Source organism: Nannospalax galili, unplaced genomic scaffold (assembly GCF_000622305.1).
Source record: "Nannospalax galili isolate Female #2095 unplaced genomic scaffold, S.galili_v1.0 scaffold459, whole genome shotgun sequence".
NCBI lineage: Eukaryota > Metazoa > Chordata > Mammalia > Rodentia > Spalacidae > Nannospalax > Nannospalax galili.
Window position 1 is genome coordinate 435,888 of NW_008344211.1, and position 27,069 is coordinate 462,956.

The 27,069-nt window shown below is 49.6% G+C and overlaps 1 protein-coding gene and 1 non-coding gene across 3 annotated transcripts in view; both read right to left on the reverse strand.

The window, feature by feature from the left end:
* Acsf3 (acyl-CoA synthetase family member 3) overlaps window positions 1–27,069 on the reverse strand; it is a 46,261-nt gene that overhangs the window by 6,887 nt on the left and 12,305 nt on the right. Inside the window, exons 6-7 of one of the 2 annotated variants that reach the window (XM_008840529.3) lie at window positions 23,522–23,631; window positions 7,782–7,908 (exon numbers count right to left, since the gene is read on the reverse strand). In XM_008840529.3, the coding sequence (XP_008838751.1) occupies window positions 7,782–7,908; window positions 23,522–23,631 (237 nt within the window). The remainder of the gene's footprint in view (window positions 1–7,781; window positions 7,909–23,521; window positions 23,632–27,069) is intronic. The other variant, XM_029567121.1, reaches the window with a different exon arrangement.
* LOC115071621 lies at window positions 15,328–15,452 on the reverse strand. Its single transcript, XR_003850732.1, has one exon. It is a non-coding gene; the product is annotated as a small nucleolar RNA SNORA40 (small nucleolar RNA).

Here is a 27,069-nt window from a genome sequence, read left to right on the forward strand (position 1 = left end):
CTCTCTGTGTAGTTCCGAAGCATAGTGCCCTGTGTTTGCTACAATCTGACCTAGGATGAGCCCTTGGGATAAAGAATTCTGCACATGTGGGCTCCTGCCTTGGGGTTTACCCCAGGGTGCTGTAAGAACAGAGACCTGGGCAATGCTGGGCACACACTGCTCGGGGCCCTCCCCACACTGCCTCAGCATGACTGGCTCTGGCTTGTGATATGCAGGACCATGTTTGGGGCAGTCAGAGCAAATGCTTCCCAGGTAGGAGATACTGTGGGTCAGAGGCCAGGGCATGGGGCTGGTTCTCTGTGAAAAATGCTAGGGTGAAGGGAAGGACTTTGAACAGAAGCAGAAGGAACAGCAGGAAGGTGTCACAGAACACTGTAGCTGCCCCACAGAACTGCTGTCATGGAAACCCCAAGTGTACACTCGAGGCCCCAGCTTTGTGTGGCCAGTTCCTGTGCATGGTGAACAGGGCTGCTGTCAACAGCCTGCCGGTCTGGGCCATGCTCATAAACAATGCAGGATGATGGGTACCAGTGTCAGCCCTTGTCAGTGTCGCCTCTGGCCAGAAGGTGCCTGTGTTGACAGCATCACTGGTAGTAAGGAGTTAGGAATTAGGTTAGAACTTACTTGCAAACCTCCTTGACTTGGCTATCACTTCTAAGCTTGTGAGATGTTATTTCAGGATCTGCCCATGAAAGCTACTTTGTGGAGCACACCCAAGGCCTTCCCTCTGCCTGAGGCCATGCTGTACGGTTCACAACTTCCTATAGTCTGAAAGATCTGGTGCACCAGCATGCTCTCGGGGCTCTGACAGTGCTGATCAAGATGTCCAAATCACTGGGGTGCACTTGGCCTTGGAGATGCAATCTAAATCTCCACAGCTGGTGTCTATGCCCAGGTAATAGGCAGCATGAAATAGTGCTGGGCTTTTGCAGTGCTCCAGTCTGGTGCCGACACAGGTGCTCACACCCTTTTCAGATCACTAGGTTTCGGGGGGGGCTGCTGCCCATCAGCCGTCAGAATTAGGCTGTACTTGGTGCTGTCATGACAGAGGAAGGCTAGGCAGACTGGCAGGGTGAGGGCCATCTTCCATAACTGCATCCAGCTGTCAGGCTGCCTCAGTGGAGGGGCTGTCCCTAATCCCTGGGTATCATGAGGCTGTGAGCCTGACTCATTCTGACCAATGATGGGCCCCGTGTCTTACAGCAGAATCCTCATCCTGTTGGCGGCCTTGGGAGAGGCTTCCTGTTGCTCCAGAAGAAAGCCTAGTACCTTCAGGGCCCTGAGGTCCTGGCTGGAGGCCAGCAGCCAGGATTCTCCTGTGCAGTCCCCTCCAGCTGCCCCTGGATGCCACCTTTCTCTTCCCAGCACTTATGTGCCGCCCCTGCCCTGTGTCCCACCCGCTTGCCCTCCCCCGGGCTGGTGCATTCTCAGGAGTCCCCTGGACACCAGTGTCAGGCAGCCTCATTTCACCTAATTTGTGACTTCAGGCTTCTCAGTGTGGGGCCACTTCTGCCCCTCCCGCCTGTCCTGGCCTGTTCAGTTCACCCCATTACCAAGGGCCAAAGTAATCAAAGGCAGAGAGGCCAGGGTGAGAGGGTGAAGAGGCTCCGTGCATCGGGGGACCAGTCGGTCTGGTGGGGAGTTAAAGCGGAGTCTCCATTTGAAATGCACATCAAACAAGTTAAGTAACCTTTACTTTTTATAACAACGTATTTGTCAGAATGCATTGATCTGGATTCAGCCTCCTGCCAACGTGCCTTCTCAGTCTGGCCTGATGTGTGCATTGAGGGAATTTTGTTCTGACAGAAATGACATAGCAATCAATACAATCCTATTACATAGATTTATACACTGCTTTCAAATCCAGTGCTAGTTCATGTCTCTGCCTTAAACTGTAATTGAAAATAAATCTCTACGATATACAGATTCCGATTTTCTGGATGTATGGGTGGAATAGGTACCTTCCCTGAGGGGCCTTGCCAGGGAAGATATAAGCTGTTGCCTACGGTCAGGATGCACTACTGGCTGGTGACTCTCCTGACCCTGCAAACAACAGCATAGCATCCATTCTGCTGAGGACCAGGTTTGCTGGTCTGGCATAATGCCAGGCATCTGCAGGCAGCTGCAGAGTGCATCTTACACTTGGGTTTCTGGCCCTCAAAGCTCAGGGAAACAGGACTCCCTGCTCCGAGGTTGCTTTGCAACAGCTGCCATAGCACTGTCCCCCAACAGCTCAACCCCACCTGGGCCTCTCCTTCACGGCACAGGAGGTCAGGTCTGGGTGAAGGTCACCTACCAGCAACTTGCCTCATAGGCTCTGGCAAGAGGAGAGGGGGTGCCACCACAGGAGGTCTCTGAGATCTAAGCCTCGGGGACTAAAAGCCCAGGAAGATACTAGAAGAACAGGAAATAAATGTAAAACAGAGACGCAATCACTTCTCAAGAGCCCAAACCTCACCAAAACCTGCCCAGAGCAGTGGCAGACGAGACACATCCAGGCATCGGAGACAAAACCAACTGTAGCTTTGTTGTTGTTTTAAAGCCTAAAATAGGAGAAAGGGGAGCAGGTTATATTTAAAAATTGAATGCCAGAAAGTAGACAGGCAAGATGTCAAGAACTGCCCGAGCCTAGCGGGAGCCCAAGAGGGAGAATAAGGAGTAGTAACACCACAGGCTCCCGGGCAAAAGGTCGGACTTTGAGAGCCGCCTGAGAAGGGATTGTAGGTGTCTGGGGCCTAGCCCTGGCCCCTCCCGCACAGTCAGACAGCATCCACCAGCACACCAGGGCAGATGCTGCATGTGGACTGACCAGGCTGTGGGCACTGTCTTTGAGAGCAGGACCCAGCAGAGGATGGCAGAGCTTGAGATCCCAAGTGACAGCATCTGAGAATGGGGGTCAGCATCTCAGAATCCCCTACCAAGGCTGGGGAGAACTGCTGGGGAGAGGCCATAGTTTCTGTTTCCACACTGGTGGTGTCCTGGAGTCCTGAGTCTTTGTGGATATGGTGGGGCTGGCCAGGCCAGGGGAGTTTAAGCCATGGACAGGCACACGAAAAAGCTTGCAAACTCCTACCCAGAGTCCCCATGTTTTCTAAGAGACACAGCTCAGACACAGTCCATAAAGAAAAGAAAAGCCAGGGGTAACCACAGTTGGCAAGTATACATTCTGGTACTAGGTAGACAAGGCCACCCTCCCATGATGCTGGTCCCCAGCCTATTTGGACTACATGTAACACCTACAGTCTGAGAACACAGACTCACGGTGGGAATGAAGCTCATGGAGTACGGGGTGCCCTCCTTTTTCTTGTTTCTAGGAGTTAGGAAGGTCTGTGTCTCTCATCCTCCCAGGTGACAGTCACACAGCAAGGTCAAGGGTCAGAAATAAAGATTCACACTTCCTTTTATTGCCTGGGATAACACTGTACAGTTTTAGCAAGTCTATGGGAAGACTATTAGAACTTAATCAACAATTGATTCAAATATTAAAGCCCTCCAACACAGCAATGATGACCTTTAGAGAACACACCAAAGAAAAGCCACTCGGCAGAGCTGACAGCGGCACTTGGCTCTGACCCTAACCAAACAGGTGTGAAACCTCACGGGGAACTTGGTGTCCACAACCAAGGAGAGCGGTGGAGAAAGGGGGCCTTGTCTAGGCAGCGGTGCGGCTGGGAGTGCTCACCCCCTGCCTAGCATCCTGATCACACAGGGTGTGGGGTGTTAAGACAGTGTCTTCACCGGAGATGGCCCCTTCCAGGGTGAACTTTGGCCTCTGCATGTCCTAAGTCCCCATAGAGACCAGTGTTAGAGGCAGTACAACCTATCCTGAGGATTTTGTCCCTAAGATGTCCAGCTCCTCCAAGAGTGAATAGATTAATTCTGTTAATTCATGCCTTCCCTGATGGGCACACTGGTACAGACCCTTCACCTATGCACAATTACTGCAGTGCACGAGGGCAAGGTTGGCTTCCAGCCGAGATCTTGGCTGATTCCAATCCTGTAGGCTGAGAACTGGCCTCTGAACACTGCACAGGGAAACATCCTGACTCATAGTGCCACCATTCCTATGGAGGGCAAAGGTAGACAGGTCACATCTGAAAACCATCTGCTACCATGTGTGTAAGACATTTTGCAGTCTAAACCATCCAAAGGTATTGATAGGTGCAGATCAATAAGGAAGGGCAAAGTCCCTCAAAGGCACCAAGAATAGCAAAGCCCCAACAACCAGCCACACACATTGAAATGGCACAAAATCTGAAGCTGGGATGGCTGCGTGTAGGAACATCATAACCTGCCATACAAATCAGGGGACCAATGGTTCTGTTGGGGAGAGCACAGGCATCAATCCCTCCTTCCCCTGTGGCACTGGAGCTCCTGGTGATTTTCCTTAGATCAGGGGACTGTTCTCTAAGGATCTCCACTGCTGCTAGTTGCATTATTAGTAATAATACATGTTAACTGCATATGTTAAAGGGATTCACAGCACCTAGGACCCCATTCACCCTCCTGTAGGAACCTGGCCAATTCCTCGATTCCTTAGTCCTGGCAGTCTTCAGTCAGCCCCAGAGGAGTTTCTGTTTCCTTTACTCCTATTACCCACTGGGTAGCAACTAACTCCAGACTCCAGGTTCACCTGCTGCTGCCTGGGGCCCCTAGGATCACCTCAGGTAATAGTTGTTTGAAGTGACAGAGTTGGGATGGCTCATGTCGGCAGCGAGGCAGGCCTCTGCTCCTCCCTGTGGAGCCACTGACCCTTTGAGTTCCCCTGGGCAGGAAGAGCTGGGGAAGGCAGGGTGGAGGAGGTAGGAGCAGTGGGCATCAGATGGCTGAGCCCTCTTCTCACCTTGACCCAGAGTATCACCTGGGAGAGACTGTGGACTGGGCCCTTCCCAAGTGCCTGGGACGGCCTCTCTTCAGCTTATGCCACAATCGTGGCAGGAGGGCCAGCCAGGGAAAGGGTTAAGTTTAATTTATCCTGATTTCTACTTAATATCATGCTCTCCCCGTAGGAGCGGCAGCTGCGAGCTGATTGCATGCTCTCATTATGCAGTCTGTATCGCTAATGGCCTGTGACAAAGGCTTGCCGGCTCCCGGCCATACCCCCGAGAGCCAATTAAACACACACACTCCCTTCCTGTTTGCAGCACGTTACAATGAAATTAAACTGAATTTCAAAATCGTTTTCTCCTGAAGACATCTCTTTACAATAATTAATGCGTGCTACTCCTTTTCAGCAGAAAGGCCCACCCGGAGCGCTCACTACCCACGTGGCTCCTGCTGCACCCGGGGCTCCAGGAGTCCCCACACCAGTGACACCAACGGGGCTCATTGTTTTTAAAATAAAGAACACAGCTTTAAATTATCATTTATTTATTTATTGGTCTTTTTGAGACAGGGTCTTCCTGTAGCCCCTGCTGGCCTGGAACTCACTATGTAGACCAGGCTGGTCTCCAACTCACAGAGATCAGCCTGCCTCTGCCTCCCGAGTGCTGGGATTAAAGGCATGCCATGCCCGGCTTTCTTTTGATTTTTATATTGGAGTTGCCAAGTTGCTTTAGTCTTGCTGCTCAAAGCCTGCCTCTGCCTCCCAAGTACTGGGATTAATGGTGTGCACCACCACGCCCGGCTATTTTTTTTTTTTTTTTTAATTTTATGTTTATGAGTGTTCTGCTTGCAGGCATGTAAGTGCACTATGTGTGCAATGCACATGGAAGCCAGAAGAGGGTGTCAGATTCCTTGGAACTGGAGTTATAGAGGGTTGTTAGCTGCCAAGTGGGTGCTGGAAACTGAACCCGGGTCCTGTGCAAGAGCAGCCAGCGCTCTTAAGCACGGAGCCATCTCTCCAGCCCCCCAAACACAGCTTTTTACCCAAACCTAAACATAAAAGGTGAACACAAGGCAAGTTGAGATTCCTGTGCAGAAGGCTGCTGGGGTTGGCGGTGGAGGAAGCCTGCTAAAAGCAAGATGCACTCAAAAGGAGGGTTTCCTAAACCCTGCACTGGAGGGAGGACCGTGGGAGTCTGTCTCCTCCGGATAGCTAGCACTGGCTGGGGTGTTTATACAGGCAGCACTGGGAAGCCATGTGCCAATACGCTCACACTCTCCACCATAGATGCAGAGGTAAAACATGTCATCCTGGCACTTGTGTCCCCAACCCATCACTGGTGATGTCCCGGAATGGTGGTGCCCGTAGAGCCTGCAGGGCATATTCAGGGGCACTGCCTCTGTTCTGGGGTTCTCAGAGCATGCACTCTCAAACGCTAAGGCTCCAGGCACCTGCTGCCCAGCCCTCTGCTGAGTGCAGTTACTGCCCTTGCCTACCACTGCTTCTTTTGGCTCTACTCTGAGGTCTGGGTACTTCTGGCCACAGCTGCCAGTAGCAGAGAGAGAAGGCAGAGGTCTGGGGTTACAGGAAGATGTGTGGTCAGCCAGGACCAGTGTAGCTAACTAATCCCAAGTGCCACAAGGTGGAGACAGAATGTAGTTGCCTCTCCCCCACCCTCCTACAGGTCACACAGAGGACCTTCTGCTCACTCATTCAACTCTGAGTACCTAGGGCACACAAGCTCCTGGGTGACTGTGTCCCTCAGAATCCTGAGTTTGAATGCCTCCCTTGGGCACTCCCTGTTGGGGTTGAACATGGGGTTGGGCATGATGCTCCCATCCACCTAGAGTATACTGGTCCAAGCTGGCTGGGCCAACACATACTTCCAGGGCGTCTTGGGGCCACCAGGCTGAGGGTCACATTTGGTGATTTACAGACTGCCCTTATCTACAGACTTTTCTCTTTCAGATGAGCCAAGAATCACCACGGTACCCACGCATGGCACCCAGGACGTGTGGCTTCCCGCAAGGATTTACTCCCCACACAAGCATGGAAGAGACCAGCTTCATCATCATGGGCCAGCACACCACATGGGAATAGACATTGCTTTTTGGAAAAGTATTACTTTTAGAACTAGAAAAGAAAGCACATTCACACAAAAGTGTTCAAATATGGAAGAAAAAGGGAAAACTACCCAGAATCCTGACATCCTGAGGTCAGGAATTCATGTTGTAGTGATATCCCTCTGGTTAAAATCATTCCAGGAGAGAGATGCAGCTGTAAACCTACCTCCATAACCTGCTGTACTACCTACAGAATGTGGGGTTCCCGTAGGATGGAAAGGGGGGGGTCTCTGGAGAAAGGACGCCCAGGCTGGGTATTCACAGTACCTGCTGATCAGCCCACCTGGATTTGTTGCCAGGTCTGTACTCCCCCAGAAGCCCCACAGGCCATACACAGCAGACTAAACCAGAATAACACAAACTAATGACCAAACCAGGACAGATCACTGTAAGCCACAACTGCTTCTGAGCCCATGGTAGGGAGATTACAGAGCAAGAGTGTGGCTATGTGAATGAGCAGGAGAGTGGTGGAGGTCTTTGTGGGTCAAGTGTGTGGAACACTCAGGAGGGAAAGGAGGCAGCAGGAACAGAAGATGTGGTACCAACAAGGCTGAGCCAGCGTGGCCAGCTGACAAAGGTCACGTGGTCTACAGCCTCACTGGCCAGCTGACAGAGGGGTCACGTTGTCTACAGACTCACTGGCCAGCTGACAGAGGGGTCACGTGGGCCTACAGATGCTCTTTCTAGGAGCTGATGAGAGGCTAGGGCACTCAAAGTTTGGCAAAACGGTAGCCTCCAACTAGCCTCTGCCTTCAGTGGAAGGTTCTAGAATCCATAGGCTAAGACACACCAACATAGACTGGACCCTTCTCAACTGTCCCCTCTGGTCCTACCTGTTTTGAACCAGCCATCCGAAGTAAAAGCACTTTTCGTCTCTTCCGGCTTCTCCCAGTATTCTCGAAACACAGAGGGCCCCCTAACTAGCAGCTCCCCCTCCTTTTCCTCCAGCCCTGGGGTTACCTGGAGAAGGCAGGAAATACATGAACGTCAGACAGAGCAAGGCAGCACTGGGGTCTTCACTGTCCCACACCCCCGGCCCTACCTTCTGGCCAACACCTTCTGAAATTACACAGAAATCTTTGAAAATCACAGGCTTCAGTAGGTGGAGCTCAATTATGCCTAAGCCAAGGGTTTCTACTCTGGCCTGGGCGGAGGCTAGTGTCTGTCCACTTCTTTTTTTTTTTTTTTTTTTTTTTTTTGGTCTTTTTCTGTAGCTCCAGATGACCTGGAACTCACTATGCAGACCAGGCTGGCCTTGAACTCATAGAGATCCACCTGCCTATGCCTCCGGAGTGCTGGGACTAAAGGCATGCGCCACCACGCCCGTCTCCTTCTAAAAGCTATACCTGATTCTCACCTGTGTAAACTTCTCAGGAACACTAAATGGCAGTTAACAACTATCTGTAACCCCAGTTCCAGGGGATTCTGACACGCTCTTCTGACCTCTGAGGGCACTGCACTGCATGGGTGCACTTACACACATGCAGGCAATACATTCATACACATAGAATAAAAACAATAAAATATTTAAAAAATAAAAAAGACAGATCACCTCAGCACTCAGGAGGCAGAGGCAGGAGGATCTAAAAGTTAATTAGACCTCTAAATAAATGGAACATACACCATGCTTATGGATTGGAGCTTGGGCATTGTTCAATTCCCCCTAATCTATAGATTTACTACAATTCCAATTAAGGACCCCATGTGATTTTTTTGCAGATATAGACAAGCTACTTCCAAAGCTGAGGGGCCAGGAAGACAACTTGGTGGGTAAAGCACCTGCCACACAAGGGTGAGGACTAGAGCTCAACCCCCAGAACCCACATAAAAGCCAACTGTGGAGCAGGTGTGGTGCACGCCTGACTCCCAGCACTTGGGAGGCAAAGGCAGATGGGTCTCTGGGAGTCTGAGGCCTGCCTAGTTTACATAGTGAGTTCCAGGCTAGCCAGGGCTACATAGTGAGTCTCAAAAAACAAAACAGAATAAAACAAAAAGCCAGATGTGGTTAGCATGCATCTGTGATCCCAGCACATTTATGGTGAGATGGGGGTGGAGACGGGAGAACCCCTGTGAGCTCGAGGACTAGCCAGCCTGGCGTACATGGTGGTGAGCGCTAAGAGACCCTGCTTCAAAACAACACGGAAAGTCAGGATTGACACTTCTGATCTCCACATGCTGCAGCATGCATGCATTCACACTCACAGAGATATGTAGACCAGGCTGGCCTTACACTCTCAGAGATCTGCCTGCCCTTGCCTCCTGAGTGCTGGGATTAAAGGCATGAGCCACCAGGGCAGTTAAAACAACTTTAAATGAAGAGTTAAGTTTCTACAATCACACTACAATTTTTAAATTGTTTTTATTTTTATGTGTATGAATGTATTGCCTATATGTATGTATGTGCACCTGTGTCATGCAATGCCCAAGAAGATCAGAAGACAGCATTGGATTCCCCTGGAACTGAAGTTATGGACAGCTGTCAGGTGTCATTTGGGTGCTGGGAATCAAACCTGGGTCCTCTGCAAGAGCAGCCAGTGCTCTTAACCACTGAGCCATCTCTCCAGCCCCTAGAACCACAATACAGTTTTAAGATTTACTATAAAATCCACAGGAGTGAAGATAGCATTAGAGTTCACATACCCTCTTAAATATGTCCAGCTGACTTTCACCAAAGTTGCAAAGGCAACTTAATGAAGTGGCCTTTTCCACAGACTACAGTTGACCAGTTAGTTAACTATATACCAAAAAGAATTTCCTCCTCACACACTAGAAAAAAATCAAATGTATCACAGATTTGTAAACGTGGAAAAGCTCAAGCCTTCAGAAGAAAACCTTGTTTAGTTTGCAGACATGACACCAGAAGCCATAGCGGAAAAAAGACAAAGCAGGTGTGACCAGAGTTAAAAACTTGGATCAGGGGCTGGAGAGATGGGTCAGCGGTTAAGAACACTGACCGTTCTTGCAGAAGACCAAAGTTCGAAATCCAGCACCCACATGGCAGCTAACAACTGTCCATAACTCCAGTTCCAGGGGATCTGACAGCCTCTCTGTCCACTGCAGGCATTGCACGACAACGGGTGCACTTACCTACATGCAGCCATAACACTCATACACATAAAATAAAAATAATAAATAAAATATTAAAAAAACTTGGATCAATAAAAAATAGAAAGACAACAGATTGGAAGAAAAATATGGCAAATCATGTAACCAAAACAGAATCTTTAAAACCCAACATTAGAAAACAAACAACCCTCTACAGTGGTTGAAGTGTGGGACTGACACTTCAGAGAACACTGCAGATGACACGGGCACCTGTGAGAGGTTGGCACCTTAGCCCTGGAGACAGACATGTGTTGGAACTACAACTAGGTGCTGCCAGCATCTAGTACAAAGGCCAGGGGGCTAATTCCAGACAGCACCAGGGCTGGGAGGGTACAGAGTAGACAGAACTCTCATGTGTTGCTGGTGGGGCTGTGGAACAGCTCAGCCCCTCTGCAGCAGTAACTTGGGCAGCTTCCAAACATACAAGGGCCATGTGAACCAGCACCCCACTCCCAGGGATTTATCTTAGAGAAAAAGAAACAGGTGTACAAGAAAAAACTCAAAATTAATGCTCATCAGAATTATATTCATCACAGTCCAAATTAAAAAACGGCCTGGTAGGTGTTTGCTGCCATGACAAATTTCTGAGAATTGCCTAAAAGGAGGAAGGGCTTATTTGGCTTCATAGTTTCAGAGTCTTGGTCCTCAGGCTCCTTGTTTCTGAGCCTCTGAGGAAACAGAGCATCATGGTGGAAGGCTGGGGTAGAGCAGAGCTGCTCACCCCATGGTGGCCAGGAAGCAGAGTAAGAAAGGAGCTAGGGACAAAGGTACATCTTTCCAGAGCACACCCCATTGACCCATTTCCCCCAAGCTGGCTCCACCTCCCAATAATGCCATTCTAAGCCACTGGTCAGGTAAGAGCCCCCAGGATCTACTTACTTTGCAAAGCCCCTTCTGGAAACACCTCAGACTCAAATCATCACATGACCCAAATGTCTCCTAGACAGTGACTAATGAACACCCAGCACATGGGACATTACTTGGCAGCAAAAAGGGACAAATGTGGGTTTACACAATGTGACTCCACAGGATCCTAACACATGATGTTCCTGATGAGACCCAACTTGGAGAGGAGAGTGAGGCTGTACTGGGCTGGGCACTAGAGAGAACCAGAGCAGGACAGAGGCTCTGGGTGGTGACTGACATTGTAGAGTGACTCTAAATATATTAAGATTCATAACTGTATGCCAAAACTTCAACTTTATTTTATCACTTCTTAGGATGGCAGCTCTCTGTAGGTGGCCCAGGAGGGCTCTTCAGTGCTGGGCAGGGGCATAGGTATCCTGCCACTACCACAGACCACAAAGTAGTCCCTCTGTGACCCCTGCAGTCTCAATATGGCCTGGTAGCCACCTTCTTGAGGTCCTTACAGCACGGTCACTCCAGGTCACTTGACCATGTGGGTGTCCCCACCCCATCTGCAGGCCCACACATCCCAGAAATGACATCATGTTATCGTCACCAGCTGTGTCTCAACACCAAGAACTGCCCCGGCCTGTCAAGCCTCTCAGTGGGCAGCCGTCCACTGCTTTCCTCCCAGATCCTCTTCTGGCCCTGCGGACCCTGCTGAGTTGAATCTTACAGGGGCTCTTCCACTGACCATGGCTTAGCCTTCTTGATATTAGATACCACCTGTTTAAATTACCACAAGGTTTCTGTCTTATTCGAACAGAACAATACTCACTCTGTTAACTTAAGAATAAATACAACTTTGTGTAGGGGTCACTGTGCTCCTGTGGTCATGGAACCAGGGTCAGTATAACCCTATACTTTGTATGGTGGACTTCAGGGTCTAGGAATTGAGAACCCAGACACAGTGATGCCATGTTCCTTCCATAGCCAGAAACATGTGGACACCATGCAGACCCTTTGCCCTGACTAACAGATGTGTGCCTGGCCCATGTGGTGGGCAGTCTGCGGCAACAGAAACCTTTGGTCAGGGCATCATCTGATTTTGTACAATAAGAAATAACAGATACGTATTCCCACACAATTTACATGAACTAGAAGCATAGCGGCTTATCAATATCGAGATACACGCTCCTCACCTCCACTCCACGTTACATTTCTGGAAATCTGACTGTGTCTCATCAGCTATGGCAACTTGGATTTTGAAAGACATGCAGGACATGTATGCTCTGGGCTCCTGAGGATGTGTGTCATCATCCCACCTGTGACACAGCAGTTGCCAGCCCTGAGGTACTACAGTCACATCTACACCCAGACACAAAGCAGTCAGGGTCCTCAGGACCTGACACCAGCTCAAGACCTTCATTCGGTTCAGCCCTGCTCAAAACTCAGCTCAAACCTTGTCTCAGGCATCAAAATAGGTTCACCACATTCAAGGGCACAGAAGTGGATGCCTACCAGGTCTAACTGCTGGTGAGGATGCAGGCTGCTGTCTGGCCTTGGCATACACCCCAGCTACTGGGTCACAATGAAGCCATGTTTAGCAGCTACTACAGGAAGCAGACACTTCACTAACAGGAAAACAGGCAGAGTCCACTTCCAGACTGTGTCCTGCTGGCCGAAGGCCCTGCACCACCAGAACTGACCCTTTCTTTCTGTCAGCTGCAGATGTTGCTGACAGTCTAGACAGGATTCCTGAAACACATGCACACTGAGGACTGTTCTGGCTCTTCTGGGGCAGAGCCATGTTGGAAGATGCTAGAATCCTAGTGGGTAGGGCAAATGCCAACAGGAAGCAAGGACTGCTTAGGCAAGCAGGTGGGGGCCCATATGGGGTGCCCTATTCCTGAAGTCCCCACAGATCCCTCCACAGGAACCCACTCCTAGTGTGACCTTGTGGGATGACAGCCTCTGGTGAGTATTCAGTTCTAGAACTTTCCCTCCTGTGTGGCTGTAATTACACACCTTTGGCCACTATCTCTGTCCTCCTCAGCCTCTGTTCACCTAGATCTGCTTTGTGATTCCACAGAGAAGTTGTGGGTATTTGCCTTCTGTGCTGGCTTACACCGCTGCATGATGCCTTCCAGTCTCATGTTGCCACAGATGTCAGCATTTAGACTGAGTCATGTTAATGTAGCCCAGATTGACCTGGAACTCATGACCTTACTACCTCAGCCCTCCGAAAGCAGAACGTAGAGGCATGCACCTTTTAAAAGGCTGGAACTGTATTCACTGTGGACCCGCACCATATTCTCTTTATTGAGCTACTCGCTTTGGCTGAGGCCATTCACTGGCTGCCATGAACAGGGGCACACAGGTCTCTGCTGCGGTGTTTCCTTTCCACATAGAGAATGCTGGATTTACTTCTATCCTTACTGTTCTCCATGATGGCTACTGCAGCAGTGAGCGGGGCTCCCTTCTCTCCACATCCCCCCCAGCTTTGTGTTTGGCTTTTTGATGCCAGTCGTTCATCCCAGGTTTCATTTGTATCTCCTCAACGATTAGTGATGTGCGTGCCTTCTTTTGAGAAGTGTCTATTCAGGTCTTTTGCCTGTTTTAAAATTGGTTGCTTGTTTCCTTGCTAGTGAGCTAAGTTTCCTCTATATTTTAGGTACTAATTCCTTAACAGATGCATGGTTTGCACATATCCCTCCCATTCTGTAGACGGTCTCTTCATTGTTGACTGTTCCTTCACTGGCAGTTTCTGAAGTTAATATAATCTGAGTAATTAATTTCTGATTTTTTTGGCTATGTTCTGAAATTTTATCCAAAACATGTCTGCCTTGACCAGTATCTCAGAGTACCCTGTCTTGTCGTAATTTCAGACTTTCTGGTATTGCATTTTAACAGTCTTTACTTGAAACTTTGAGTTGATTTTTTTCTTTTTTTGAGACAGGGTCTCCCTGTAGCCCCAGCTGACCTGGAATTCACTATGCAGACCAGGCTGGCCTTGAACTCAGAGATCCGCTGCCTCTGCCTCCCCAGTGCTGGGATTAAAGGCGTGTGTCACCACACCTGGCCAGTTTGTTCTTTTTGTCTTGATACATAATCCAGACTAGCCTTGAACTCATTATGTAGGCCCAGGCTGGTCCTGAACTCTGACCCTCTGGCCTAAGTTCCCATGTACTGAGATGGCAGGTGTTTGCCACCACCCTAGCTCTGCTTTTACTTTTCTGCATGTGGACATCCAGTTTTTCCATTTATTGATAAGACTGTTTTCGTCCCAACGTCATTCGTGGCACTTAGAAAAAAGGAAGCCGCAGACGCATGGTTTCTGGGACCTCTGCTCTGTCCTTTCTTCCTTACACATTGTCACGTTCTTTTGGACCAGTCTGGAGCCAGGTAGTGTGAGGCCTCCAGTTTTGTTCTTTTTGTTCAAGGCTGTTCTGGCTATTTGGAATCTTTTGCAGCTCTACACAAATATTGGAGTTATTTCTATGAAGATGTCATTGGTATTTTGATAAGGACTGTATTAAACTGTGTAAATCACTTTCAATATTTATTTCCCCACTTCATGAACATGGGCTATCTTTCCATTTATCTGTGTCTTTTTCAATTTCTTTTCTTAAAAAGATTTTTTTTTAAGTTTAAGAGGAATTTTCTTTTTCTTTTTTTTGTTTTTGAGACAGGGTCTCCTTGTAGCCCCAGCTGGAACTCACTATGTAGACCAGGCTGGCCTCGAACTCACAAAGATCCGCCTGCCTCTGCCTCCCAAGTGCTGGGACCAAAGGCCTGCGCCACCACACCTGGCTCAAGGTATTCTCTAACAGGCTGATTCCCCTCAGAGTTTTACTGTGGGTAAAAGCAAAAGCTAGGTCCTCACAGCAGGCAGCAAATAGCTCACAGGCCTCAAATGCAAGATTCTCTGAGTGGCGACTGGGAAGTTTCACAGCTTCACAGGACAGCATTACACCAGTATCTTCTAGTTTATTTTCTGAAATCTGTAGACTTCTAATTCCTAATGCTGTTAAGGACTGCTGGCAGGTCTTGACAGTCACTGGCTGACCATGGATGTCACTGGGGCATGTGGGTAGCCAGGCCAGCATGGCTCTGCTGGTGTGTGGGGGTAGCCAGGCTGGGTCGCTCTGCTGGTGTGAGGGGGTAGCCAGGCTGGGTCGCTCTGCTGGTGTGAGGGGGTAGCCAGGCTGGGTCCACTCTGCTGGTGTGTGGGGGCAGCCAGGCTGGGTCCGCTCTGCTGGAGTGTGGGGGCGGCCAGGCCAGTAGGGCTCCACCATTTTGTCCCCCAGTTATTTCCCTCTTAATTGCCAAATCCTGAGTTCAGGATTTTGAGATCAATATAGAAGTGATAGGGTAAATAGTCATCTTTTGTGATCAGGTTCCTCACGTGGTCCAGCACATGTATTCAGTCTCTTGGGAGTTAGCTGTACCAAAACTCACTGAACAGTGAGTTTTGGGTTGTAAAAGAGGATCTATTTTTGCACTTGTCTTTCATGCCTTTGTCCACCAATTGAAGACATCCACAAAGTGCTATTAGGGGATGGGGCTGGAGAGATGGCTCAGTGGTGGAGTACTGACTACTCTTGCAGAGGACCTGGGTTCAATTCCCAGCACCCACATGGCAGTTATACCACCTATAACTCCAGTTCCAGGAGATCTGATGCCTTCTTCTGACCTCTGCAGCACTGCATGACATGGGTGCACTTACATGCAGACAATACACTCACATACATAAAATATGTGCATGTGTATAGGTGCCCACAGAGGCCAGAAGGCATCAGAGTCTCTGAAAATGGAGTTCTAGGTGGTTGTGAGCTGCCCAACATGGGTGCTGGGAACTGAACTGAGTCATCTAGAAGAACACAAACACTCTTAACCTCTGAGTTCTCTCTTTAGTCCTTTTTCAAGTTTTTTACGTGGCGGCACACGCCTTTAATCCTAGCACTCAGGAGGCAGAGGCAGGTGGATCTCTGTGAGTTCAAGGCCAGCCTGGTCTACATAGGGAGTTCTAGGACAGCTGAGGCTACAGGGAGATCCTGTCTCAAAAAGACCAATATATATATATATATTTATTTCACATGTATATGTGAGTGCCTGCATTTATATATGTGTACTATGTGTGTGTCCAGTGCCCACGGAGGACAGAAGAGGTCACTGGATTCCCTGGAATTGGAGTTACAGATAGTTGTGAGTTGCCATGTGGGTGCTGGGAAGTGAACCCAGGTCCTCTGCAAAAGCAGTAAATGCTTTTAGCCACTGAGTCACCTCTCTAGCCCCGTGCTTTTCAAATTCTTATCACGCTTTATAGTTTTCAGGGTAGAGATCTCTCCTTGGTTAAGTTTATTTTTTTTTAAATTTCATGTGTATGAGTGCTATGCCAGCATGTATGTAAATGCACCATTGTTTGTGCAATGCCTGTGGAGGTGAGAAGAAGGCATCAGATTCCCTGGAACTGGAGTTACGGATGGTTGTTAGCTGCCACGTGGGTGCTGGGAATCAAGCCCACATCCTCTGCAAGAGCAGCCAGTGCTCTTACTCACTGAGCCATCTCTCCAGTCCCCTTCCTTGGTTAAGTTTATTCCTAAGTATTTTATTATTTATTGAGTATACATGGGGTAGGGGGGTAGAAGGGGAGGAGAGTGAGAGGAGAGAGGAGAAAGGGGGGACAGAGAGGAAGAGGGAGGGAGTGTACTGTGGAAGTCGGGGACACTTGCAGGAGTCTGTTCTCTCTTCAACCATGTCAGTCTCGGGGATCAAAGCCAGTTCGTGAAGCTTACAGGTGCCCCCACCCACTGACCAGCTCACTAGCCCCTTTTACTATTATTGTTTCCAGCTTATTTGATTGATTGATTGATTGATTGTTTCCAGCTTATTTGATTGATTGATTGATTGATTGATAGCTCATTGTGTGTACGGAAATGCTGCTGATTTTCTTTTCTGTCCTGCAACTTTTCTAACTTTGTTTAGACTCAATGATGCTTTTTTTATATGAGACTTAACTTTTTTTTTTTTTTTTTTTTTTTTTTTTTTTTTGGTCTTTTTGAGACAGGGTCTCCCTGTAGCCCCAGCTATCCTGGAACTCACTATGTAGACCAGGCTGGCCTCGAACTCACAAAGATACCCCTGCCTCTGCCTCCCAAGCACTGGGATTACAGGTGTGTGCCACTACGCCCAGCCAAGAGACTTAACTTTTTTAAAACACCTATCAGAAAGAATACAACTTAAAATATTGATGCGATATTAAATGTTATAAAGTTGTTAAATGAGAGATAATAGTTCTAATGCAAAGGCATGCATCTGTTTCTATTTAATAACTTTTTTAATTGAATTTTTGCCATTTTCTGTAATATAATTTGATGGTATTTAGATCCCTTCCCCTATCTACACCTCTCCCCACTGTTCTCCAACCACCTCTTAAGGAGAGTGCTATCTTATACTATTTGCTGTCACTTGTCTTAAAGCTGTTCTTCCTGGTTTTATATATGGCCTAGAGAGTCCAATTTGTGTCTCCAAGTGTCTTTTCATATGGGTCCATCCACTGGAGCCTGGTTAACCTACCAAGAGTTCCACGCTTGAAGGAGACTGCCCCTCCCAGCACCATCTGTTGCCAATTTCCTTATACTAGTTTTCTACTAAATAGTTATCACATCAAACTGACTCTTAATGACTTAGTGTTATACCTATAGATTAATGCATATCTCAACTCTCACCAGAGAAGTGTTTTCCTTATGCAACAGATTGTAATTAACCTAGAGACCCACAACTGGCCAATGTGTGGAGAACAAGAGGCTGCAGAGTGCTTATCCCTGATTAGGACACCTAAATCAAACTTCTGCCTCCCAAGGTTTAGGAATCATTGAGGAAGAGGGGGCAGAAAGATTGTAAGAGCCAGAGGTGGTGAATGATCACAAGGAAACAGTTTTCTAGATAGCTGGGTGGTTACTCCTATGGAATCATAGCAACAGTGACAGCACATGCAAGTCCCATGCAAGTTCAAACCAGAAAAAAATCCCAGTATAGACATGAGGACGTGGGCAAGAAACTCCTACCACCAATGAAGCTTTTTGGAGATTCTTTGGGTGTGTGTGTGTGTGTGTGTGTGCGTGCGTGTGTATGTTTGCGTGCGTGTGCATGTATGTGTGTGTGTGCGTGTGTGTGTGTGTGTGTATGTGTGTGTGTGTGCTTGTTCATGGTCTCTGTAAGGGGTCATTTTACTTTCTCCTTTCCAGTTGTGATGTTTGCTTCTTTGACCTGAGTACCTGGCCCAGCTCTCCTAGCATCATGTTGAACAATGGCGAATGTGGTCGTCTTTGACTTGTTCTAAACCTAAAGGAAGAGCTTTTAACTCTTGTCTGTTTAGGATGATACTAGCTGGAGTTTGTCATGCATGGCCTCTATACTGGAGAACCTTTCTACATCATTTGCTGAGGGAGGTTGAATGTCATCAAATGATTTTCCTGTATCCAATGAAATCATTTAATAATAGGCAAATATATAGAGAAAACAGTAAGTAAGTGGTTGATTGGGACCCATGGTTGAGAGGACAATGGGATGGGGAGGAGAGTAACGACCAAAAGTTCAGTTTCTAGGTGGTAAAAATGTTCTACTGACATTAGGGACAATGCACAACTCTGAAAACACTAAGAATCACTGGGCTGTACACTCAGAGGGTGAACTGTACTACATACGAACCACACCTCAGTAAAGCATTTTCAAACAGACCCAGGTAGTAATAAACTATACAATTCGGTTTCCTGGGGGAGAGGGAGACTCTGAGTTCTTGGGGGAGAAATACCATTCCAAGGGAATAGGCAGGCCTCAGGCCTGTGATGGCAGAGGAGAGGGCTGAGGCAATGGGGTCATGCTGGGGGTGGGGTACTCCCCAGATGCCCCACATTACAAGAGCATTCCTTTAAAGGGCACCTGGGAAGGCAGATCCTTTACACAAGAAAGAGGCACTGAGTAGCCAAGCCACCTAAAGGATGCTCACAACTAACTGGGTACAAGTGATTGCTTCTTCATTTGAAGGTTCTGTTTAGAGTCATGTCATCTTGTCACCGGCCCTGTATAGAGGCTATGCGTCTCTTCATCCCACAAGGAAGGCACACAGCTTGGTAACAGTCATTCTTGTCTGAAGTGAGAGCTATTAGGTAAGGGTATTGTGGTCTGACCCTCGACCTTCCCCTATGTGGGGCGGATGCAGCAGTTGGCAGCACATCAGTGACAGATGGAGTGGTAAGAGGGTGGGAAAAGGAAGCACAGGGGGATGATGGGGGTTCTGCTGGCCATAGGGAGGGAAGGCACATGGAGCAGGCTGCTGTCCAGGGTGACGGCTTGAGTAAGGAGAAATGACAAGGTAATTAACTTTTTTAGGAGGGATGTAAAGAGAAGCAACTTTGCTATAGCGTGGCTACTTGCCTCAGCCCACCCTATGGCTCTTGCATCCTCAGCACAGCAGCAACGCTGTGTAAAGGCCCTGGGTATAGGGTGACATTAACCACAGCTGTGCAGCCATTTATCTGTTGATAGACCCCTATTGTTACTGGTTGGTGTTTGGCTCTCATGTAAACAAGCAATTTGAAAAAAAAAAAAAAATAGACAATGCCTGATGAGCTCAGAGTGCTTGCATCAGGAGCCAGCTGGGAACCAAGGCACAGGAAACACGCATCACCCCCAACAAAGCACACAGTGCAGGAGGAGAACTCATCTCTTCAACATGGGGAGGGGTCAGGATGCAGGATGGGGAGCCCTGAGCCGCCACCTGAAGGGCAATGTGAAGGTGCAAGGAAACTGTGTAGGTGGAGCGTGGTCAGAGGGAGCCCTGTCCACAGGAGGGAAGGGGCAGGCACCAGTTCTTCTAACACCTGACCTCCCTGCCAAAGCTGCAAGACTCAGGAAGCCTGGTCACAAGGTGGTAGACACTTGATGCCAAGTTCAGTGGGCCATAGGGGTGACAAGGTTCCAGGGCAGGAGGAGAGACAGATGGTCTCACATACAAGGATCAGGCTGCAGTGTGGTGACCGTCCTACTCAGCTCTCACACTAGTTCTCTTCTGAAGGACCCAGGAGTCCATTCCTTTCACTTCAAATAGGATTACGCACAGGGGCGTTTTCCAGAGAACAAAGCCTCAACCCACAGCTCTGATCTGTTCCCCTCTGACCCCACCTCCTTGATCCAGAACAAACTGACCCTGCCCAGAGGGCTCTTGAGATCATAAAAGGTTGTCAGGCTGGTGGCAAGACAGGATCTGAGAACCCGAGTCAGCTGTTATTGAGAGGCCTGCATCCCCAAGGATTCTTGAGTTTAGAAAGGCAGGGACGTCTACAGCAAGGGCTCATGGGTGGATTCCTGGTGTTTCTGTCAGTCTCCAAGGCCTACAGAAGGAATAGATGCAGCTCTCAGGGGCTTTAGCAGGCCAACAAAGACGGCCATTTCAAAGGAACGGGGCACCAATGACCACAGAAAACACACACTTGTTTTCCTTCTGTCCCTGAGACAGACTAGGGCAGAGGGAGGGGTCTTTGACTTTCTCTGTATGATCAGATCAGGTGACCTTCCCTAATACAGGCAGGAATGTGAAAAGATTTGGGGTGATCACGTTGGTGAGTTCTAGTTTTTTGTGAGTGTTTTCTGTGGAACAGTTAGACATAGAACTAGGGCCTTGTGCGTGTCAGGCAAGCGCGCTACCACTGAGCTCTACCCCAGCCCAAAGCTGTAAGCTTCTGAGACTTTGTCAAGGTTGTAAGCTTCTTGTCAAAACGCTAATGTTGGCACCTGCTCCAAGGAAACAGCACCCCACCTTTGGACTGTGCTCTGGGTCCAGCATATCAGAACAGCATAGGGTGACAGGGGCTTACCCTGTTCCCACAGCAGCCACAGCTAGCTGGGTGAGATGGGAGCTCAGGACTGGGTCAGGAGCCATACAGGGCCAGAGGGGCTGGGCATTAGCACTCTGCCAAGGCAGGGCCTGGCTGAGACTATACACACTGGGAAAATGAGCAGGGGGGGGGCTGTGTGGACAGACACCCCACCACCAACTACAAGTGGAGCTTTTCAGGGGAAACCCAACATTTAAAGCTGTGTTCTTGGAGACTCATAAGACAACTTATAAGTGTGAGAAAATAAGTGTCTACAAACTCAGCTTGAAGTGCTTACAAGTGTACTGCATACACACATAGGCAGATACACACACATACTCACACCAGTCACTATCACTAGCTAGGAGGCCAGCTTGCCTGATGATAGACCAGGATTAGCAAGATGCTGAGGGACATAGAATTGCCAGCACTGAAGCTGGACAGGATGCCCCCATAGCAAATGGGCTGCAGCCCTGGAAGGACACAGACAATCTAGGCCCAGAAGTGGGATCTCAGCATGGGTGTCCTGTCTGAATGTGCACACTTTTTTCTGCAGGTAACTTTCCATTCATTAACACCAGAGGTACGACACCTTGCCTCCTGCTTCAGGTACAAGGGTCTGGTGACTACTTGCAAAATCTTGAGGCTGAGTTTGAGAACTATCTTCCTATGACAACTAAAAGCAAGCCTGACCCAAACTGGACCCTGCAGTAAAGGACAAGTTCCACATGGCATCACATCCAGAGACGACTGCAGACCAGGTTAAAGTTGGTCCCTGACCTCAGTGTCCCGAGTCTGAGCTGACTGGCTGTACAAGAAGACTGCTCGAATTGCAGATGGGTGAAGGGCTGCCATGTCCAACTGGGCTAAAATACTGAGTGTCAGACTGAGCCCTTTGTGTGGGACTGCGAGGGAGGAGCAAGATCTTCTTGGTCCAAGTAACATCCACTTTGCCTGCCACCTGGTGGGATCCCAGGGCAGTTCAGATCCTCAGATCTGATGGTCCTCTCTAGGAAGTGGGGGTCCAATCCTGATCTGAGGAAGGTTCCAGAGTAGCTGTTGTAGATCCCAGCCCCATGCTAACACTATGCTGGCATGTGTCCATGGCACTACTTAGGGTCTGTCTGAACTCAACCCTGCTCCTATCCCTGGAACTCAGGGTATAGACCATCCTCTGACTTCCAGGTGTCTTGTGCTGGCTGACAATCTTTGCTGTTTTAAGTGTATCTTGGAAAAGAGCTCGCTACAGACAGAATCAGCTGAAGAAACGTGGGCCAATGATCACGTGAGCAGCAGCTTGCCGCGCAGGTGCTAAGCAGCTGTGTACTTCCATTTCAACTTGACCGAATGTTCTCACCCCAGTCCACCGATACTAGGCAACAGCTTTGCCATTTTCTGAAGAACAGGTGTTCCTGAGGCCAAGTCCAACAGCTAAGGACACCTGACTGGGTAGAGTTGCTGTGAAGGTATCAGTCCTCCATATGTCCCTTCTCTCTTCCCTGACAGGAGTCCCTTCACTGCACAGAGGCTTGGAGACTGGCTAAGCCTGGGGAGGCAGGCAGACTGCATATGCACTGTTGTCCCTGAGCTGGTGGGGGGCGGGCAGGCAGGGCGCAGACCCAAGACCAGGAAAGATGGTGATGACAATACTTCCACATGTAGGTGGTAGAGGCAGGGCCAGGTGAGGGGCTCAGAAGGAGATGACCAATAGGGTCTTGGCAGCTTGAGGGGAGCCTGTGAGTGGGGGAGATGAGAGTGTCCAGTCAAGGGCAGAAGACAAGAGTAGTCTTTAGGGCAGGCTGTCCCAGAGGTAGAGGCCAGAGAACAAGAGCTCAGCGAGGCACAGAGGTGGCCCCATGGCAGACAAGAGGCAAGAGGGTTACCTGGGACAAGAGATCATCTACTTCATGACATCACTGAGACTTTCCACAGATTTATGCTCAGAGTCACAGTGTCCCACCCTCTTGCTCTCTAGACCACCAGCAACCATTTTCTCCTTGGGAGAGGCAAAGGTTGGCAGGGGCAGGCCCACGAGGACATGCACAGCCACCTTTGCAGAGGTGGGATTCTGGGAACGGTGGTAGACCAGCTAGCAGTTGAGCAGTACAGTGAAGGAATCAGGTCAAGGTGGGACACAAGACTCCCTGCCCATTACCCCTCTCAGAGTGACAGCATCAGTTGCATGTGACATCCAGCACCAAAGTCAGTCTCAGGTATGGCCACTTCTTTTCTGGTCAAAATTCCATCTTCCATGAATCCTAAACTTCTCTATGACTGAGGTCCCCTATGGTCAGCAAGTTCTTAGCTCTTAAACCTCCACTGAAATAAGACAACAGCCACCTCTTGGTCCAAGGCAGTCATATAAGCAGCTGAGAACCACCTGCCTGCAGCGGAGGCATTGCCTGAACGTGTGGGACTGCAGACAGCACCTGCCAGCTCAGCATTCCTACAGGCCCAGTCTGTGAGGGCTGCTGCTGTGCTAGCCTCAGCTTCTCCTTAGCAAAACCATATGACCCCCTGAAAAGTCCCCCAGGAACAAAGCTTTGGGAGGAGCTGGAATCAGCAATCAGGAGCAGGGCACACCCAGGCTGAGCGCCCTCATTCTGTCCTGGGACTCACATGCATGAGGCCCGGATGTACTGCACATATCCCCAATCACACCCAGCAGCACCTCCCTGGTCTATGGTTGTCCCTAGCATGGCGGTGAGCAAACCTCCAAGGGGCAACCTTGAACGTGGTACTACCTTTGTCTCCCTCTCGTTTCCCTCTGCGTGGATAGTGTAGGGGGAGTCCTTCTGCAGGCTTTCCGAGACGATGCGCACCTCTACTCCCGGCAGTGGGGTCCCCACAGAACCTGCAGAAACACAGAAAGGAAGTAGGATTTGGAAGAATCCGGGAAGAACTGCACTGGCTTATGTGTACAAGAACACAGGAAGTCAGTGTGTGTGTGTGTGTAGCAATGTGTTCTGTGATTTCAAGAAAAGAAACGGCAAAACGCTGTAAGTGAGCAGCCAGTCTAGGCCCTGCTGATGCTGGGGTGGCAGCAGCTGGTACAGTCAGAGACATTCACTGTGGGCCATGTGGCTAAGTGATCTCAGGTGCCTCACAATTGCCATGTGGATTCTTCACTATCCCTGCCTGGCCAAGGAGAGCTGGCCCCTCGGCTAGATGAGCCATGGAATGTCTCATATGAGGGAACTGATGTGTGCAGCAATAGTCTAAATAAAGTAGGCCACTGGTGAGCTCCAGAAAGGACTGAGACAGAAGTGGGTAGGGGCCACTGGCAGCAGTGTGCTTGCACCACCCATGTATTGCTTTGCTGCTGGCTTGGGATCCAGAGAAGTCACAAGCCTTAGTGACAACAGATGAGCAGCAGGAGACAACCTCCAACTCAGGGTCTGAGGACATAGTGCTCTTTTCCTGCCTGGGTCCTGAGAAGTGAATCCTGTGGCAAGGTCCCAGAGCTCTTGTCAAAGCTGCAGCTGAGCCCTGAAGTTCTTAGCACCTTTTTACACGGAGGGCAGAAGGGTCACCACATACAGGTGTGAAGCTGTCATCTACACATTCCTCTCCTGAGAATTCACTTTATAGTTTCAGGGCCTTTATTTTAATCACCACAGCTGATGGGAATCTGTGATAGGACAAGTCTCCCAGATGGAAACTCAGTGGACTCTCCACAGCCATTCCACATCCTGGGCTCAAGCTCCTGGTAAGGTCTGTCTGCGTCTTTGGTTTGCAGTGAGGTGTGAGATAGCCTCCTTGACCAAGGTCCTGCTGCAGCAGCCCAAGCCAGCAGCAAAGCAATGCTTTGCCACCTCCTGTGCTAGCAGGGCATTACCCAGGAGCACGGGGACTTTATGGGAGCAACCCAGTACACAGAACAAACCACATGTGCCTCATACACGGATGGTGCAAACACACCATCTGCCTGGTGGCCCCTACTGCAGATGGTCAGGAGAGAGCTGCTGCCCCTGGGAGTTTGGGGCTCCACGTGTGTAGATGTCGTGCCTTCACCTCCAGTCGGAATCGTGTCACCACCCTAGTGAGATACTGTGGAACAGTATCCTTCCTGCTCAGCCTTTTTGGTCTCTGAGACTGAAAATCAGGGTAACCATGTGTGTCCTAATTAACCATTTCATAGCCACAGCTCTGCACAGCGAGGATCCAAGATGTATGGCCTCCTACCTCTCCAGCTTCAAAGCCTCCTCATCACCTGGAAAATACCTACTGACAGGGACGGCTCTCGTCCTCACTGGTACCGAGGGGTCCACTTTGTCTCCAATTGAGTTTTCTATTCTAGACACTGTATATATATATATGGGCCCACACAAACTGTAGCCTCATTTCTTCTTGGTGGTTTGTCTCCTAGTGGCCAGAGCTGCAGACCCAGGACATCAACATGGCCAGGGTGGAGCTATTTCCACCTTGGTTATACTGACAGGATCTCACCTAGTCTGGCTCTGAGCTTGTGCGCTCCCTGATGGGCACTCATCCCTCCATACAGTCTTCCAGGAAACCTCAGGGTCACTCTCCATCACCCCATGAGGCCCCTTTTCAGTACTGAAGTAGTTTCTGTCCTCCAGAACACCTAGCTCTCACTGCTCCTCCCAGACCCCATGTCTGCTAAGGTTTGGCAGATGGGACAGGGGCTAACTCCCTACCAGACCTCTGGCTGTTGCAGACCAACTTCCACTGACAGTGCCGGCCTGTTCCTCATTCAGAGGCTGTCATGGGATCTAGCTCCTTTGTGTCTTCCCATTGTGCGTGTGTGCATGTGCGTATGCGTGCATGTGTGCGCGTGCGTATGCGTGCGTGTGTGCAAGCAAAAAGTCACAGAACCAAAGATATCAAATGTATAAGGAAGAAAACGAGCCAAGTGCACATGGCAGAGCAGGTAGGAGTGCTTTACTACAGGGCAGCTGCCTGCTGCTGGAACTAGACTACCGCAGCACTGGAAGGTGGCTGGCCTGAGGAATACTATCGACCGACGTGTCATCCTCTGACATCCCGAGGTTTTCTCTAGACCCACAAAGCTATTCAGTGTGCCCTCAGCATGTAGGAAATGCTCCACCAGAGCCCTCCACCAACTTAGTGTGACCAGGGCTTCCACTCTTCCTAAGAAGCAGGAGCACATGCTCAGTTCTCATTCCTCCAGAGCTCCTACCCTCCTGGTTATATGACCCCCTTGGGCTCCACATTTTTCCTGAGCTGAGTACCGGCAGGCTGGGAGGTGCTTTCAGGTCCTGGGACACAAGGAGGAGTCCTCTGTGAGTGGAACTGAGCCTGGCCCAGGGCCACCTTTGGGCAGGCAGGTGTGGCATCCCTCACACACCTGGCTATGTGAGCACTGAAGAGGCTTCATGATACATGTGAAGCCAGCACCCATAGGGATGGCCCTTCTTGGACCAGAGTGCAGGTAGCAGTCATTCTTCCAAGCAGCGGGCCCCTCTTCAGAACAGATAATAAGCTGGCCTTTGTCCTCCAACTCAGGATCTGAGGACAGTATCTTTGCCTGCCTGGGTCCTGAGAAGTGAATCCTGTGACAAGGTCCCAGAGCCCTTGTCAAAGCTGGAGCTGAGCTCTGCAGGAGTTCTTAGCCTCTCTGATCTCAGCCTCAATTAGAGTGTGATTAGGCTCAGCAAGACCTCAGGCATGAATTATTCATACTCCCTGACAGCCAGGAAGACCAGAGGCGCAGACAACTAGCATACTCAGGGCTGTTCCTTCTGTGCCTGGCGGGTTCTAGACCTCCAATGGATCCTGGTAGGTACTCTGGACCCCACCCACCCATAAAGCAGCCTTAAGGCTCTGCAGTCAGAGAACTCCTGTGGGCCACTGCGTAGAAGAAGGAAGAACCAGGAGGCAAGTCCAGGTCTTCTGGATAAAACAAACCACTGGCTCAGAGGCCAGGGTTGCATAGGGTCTGGAGGCAGCAGGCCAAGGCTGTGATAAGGATCCTCCTTCTGCCTTACGGATTCAGGAACTCTGCTCTAAAGATTCTACCACAGGACTTGCACAACATGCTTCTGAAGGTTACACGGAGGCCACTGTTAGCTTTTTCAAGCTAGAGAGCCGGCTGCACTAGGCTGCACTTCCAGGCCAAAGCCATGGGATTTGATCCTACTCTAGAGAGCAGTAACTGCCTCAGCATCCCGTGCTCTGTCTAGAAGGCTGCAGCCAGCCACTGAGGGCTCAAGAACTTCAGTTCAATGAACTCTGACCTGAGCATCTCTGGATCCTGTTCCACAGGGACCAGAAGGGCAACGAGTACAGGGACAGTCAAGGACTTCGG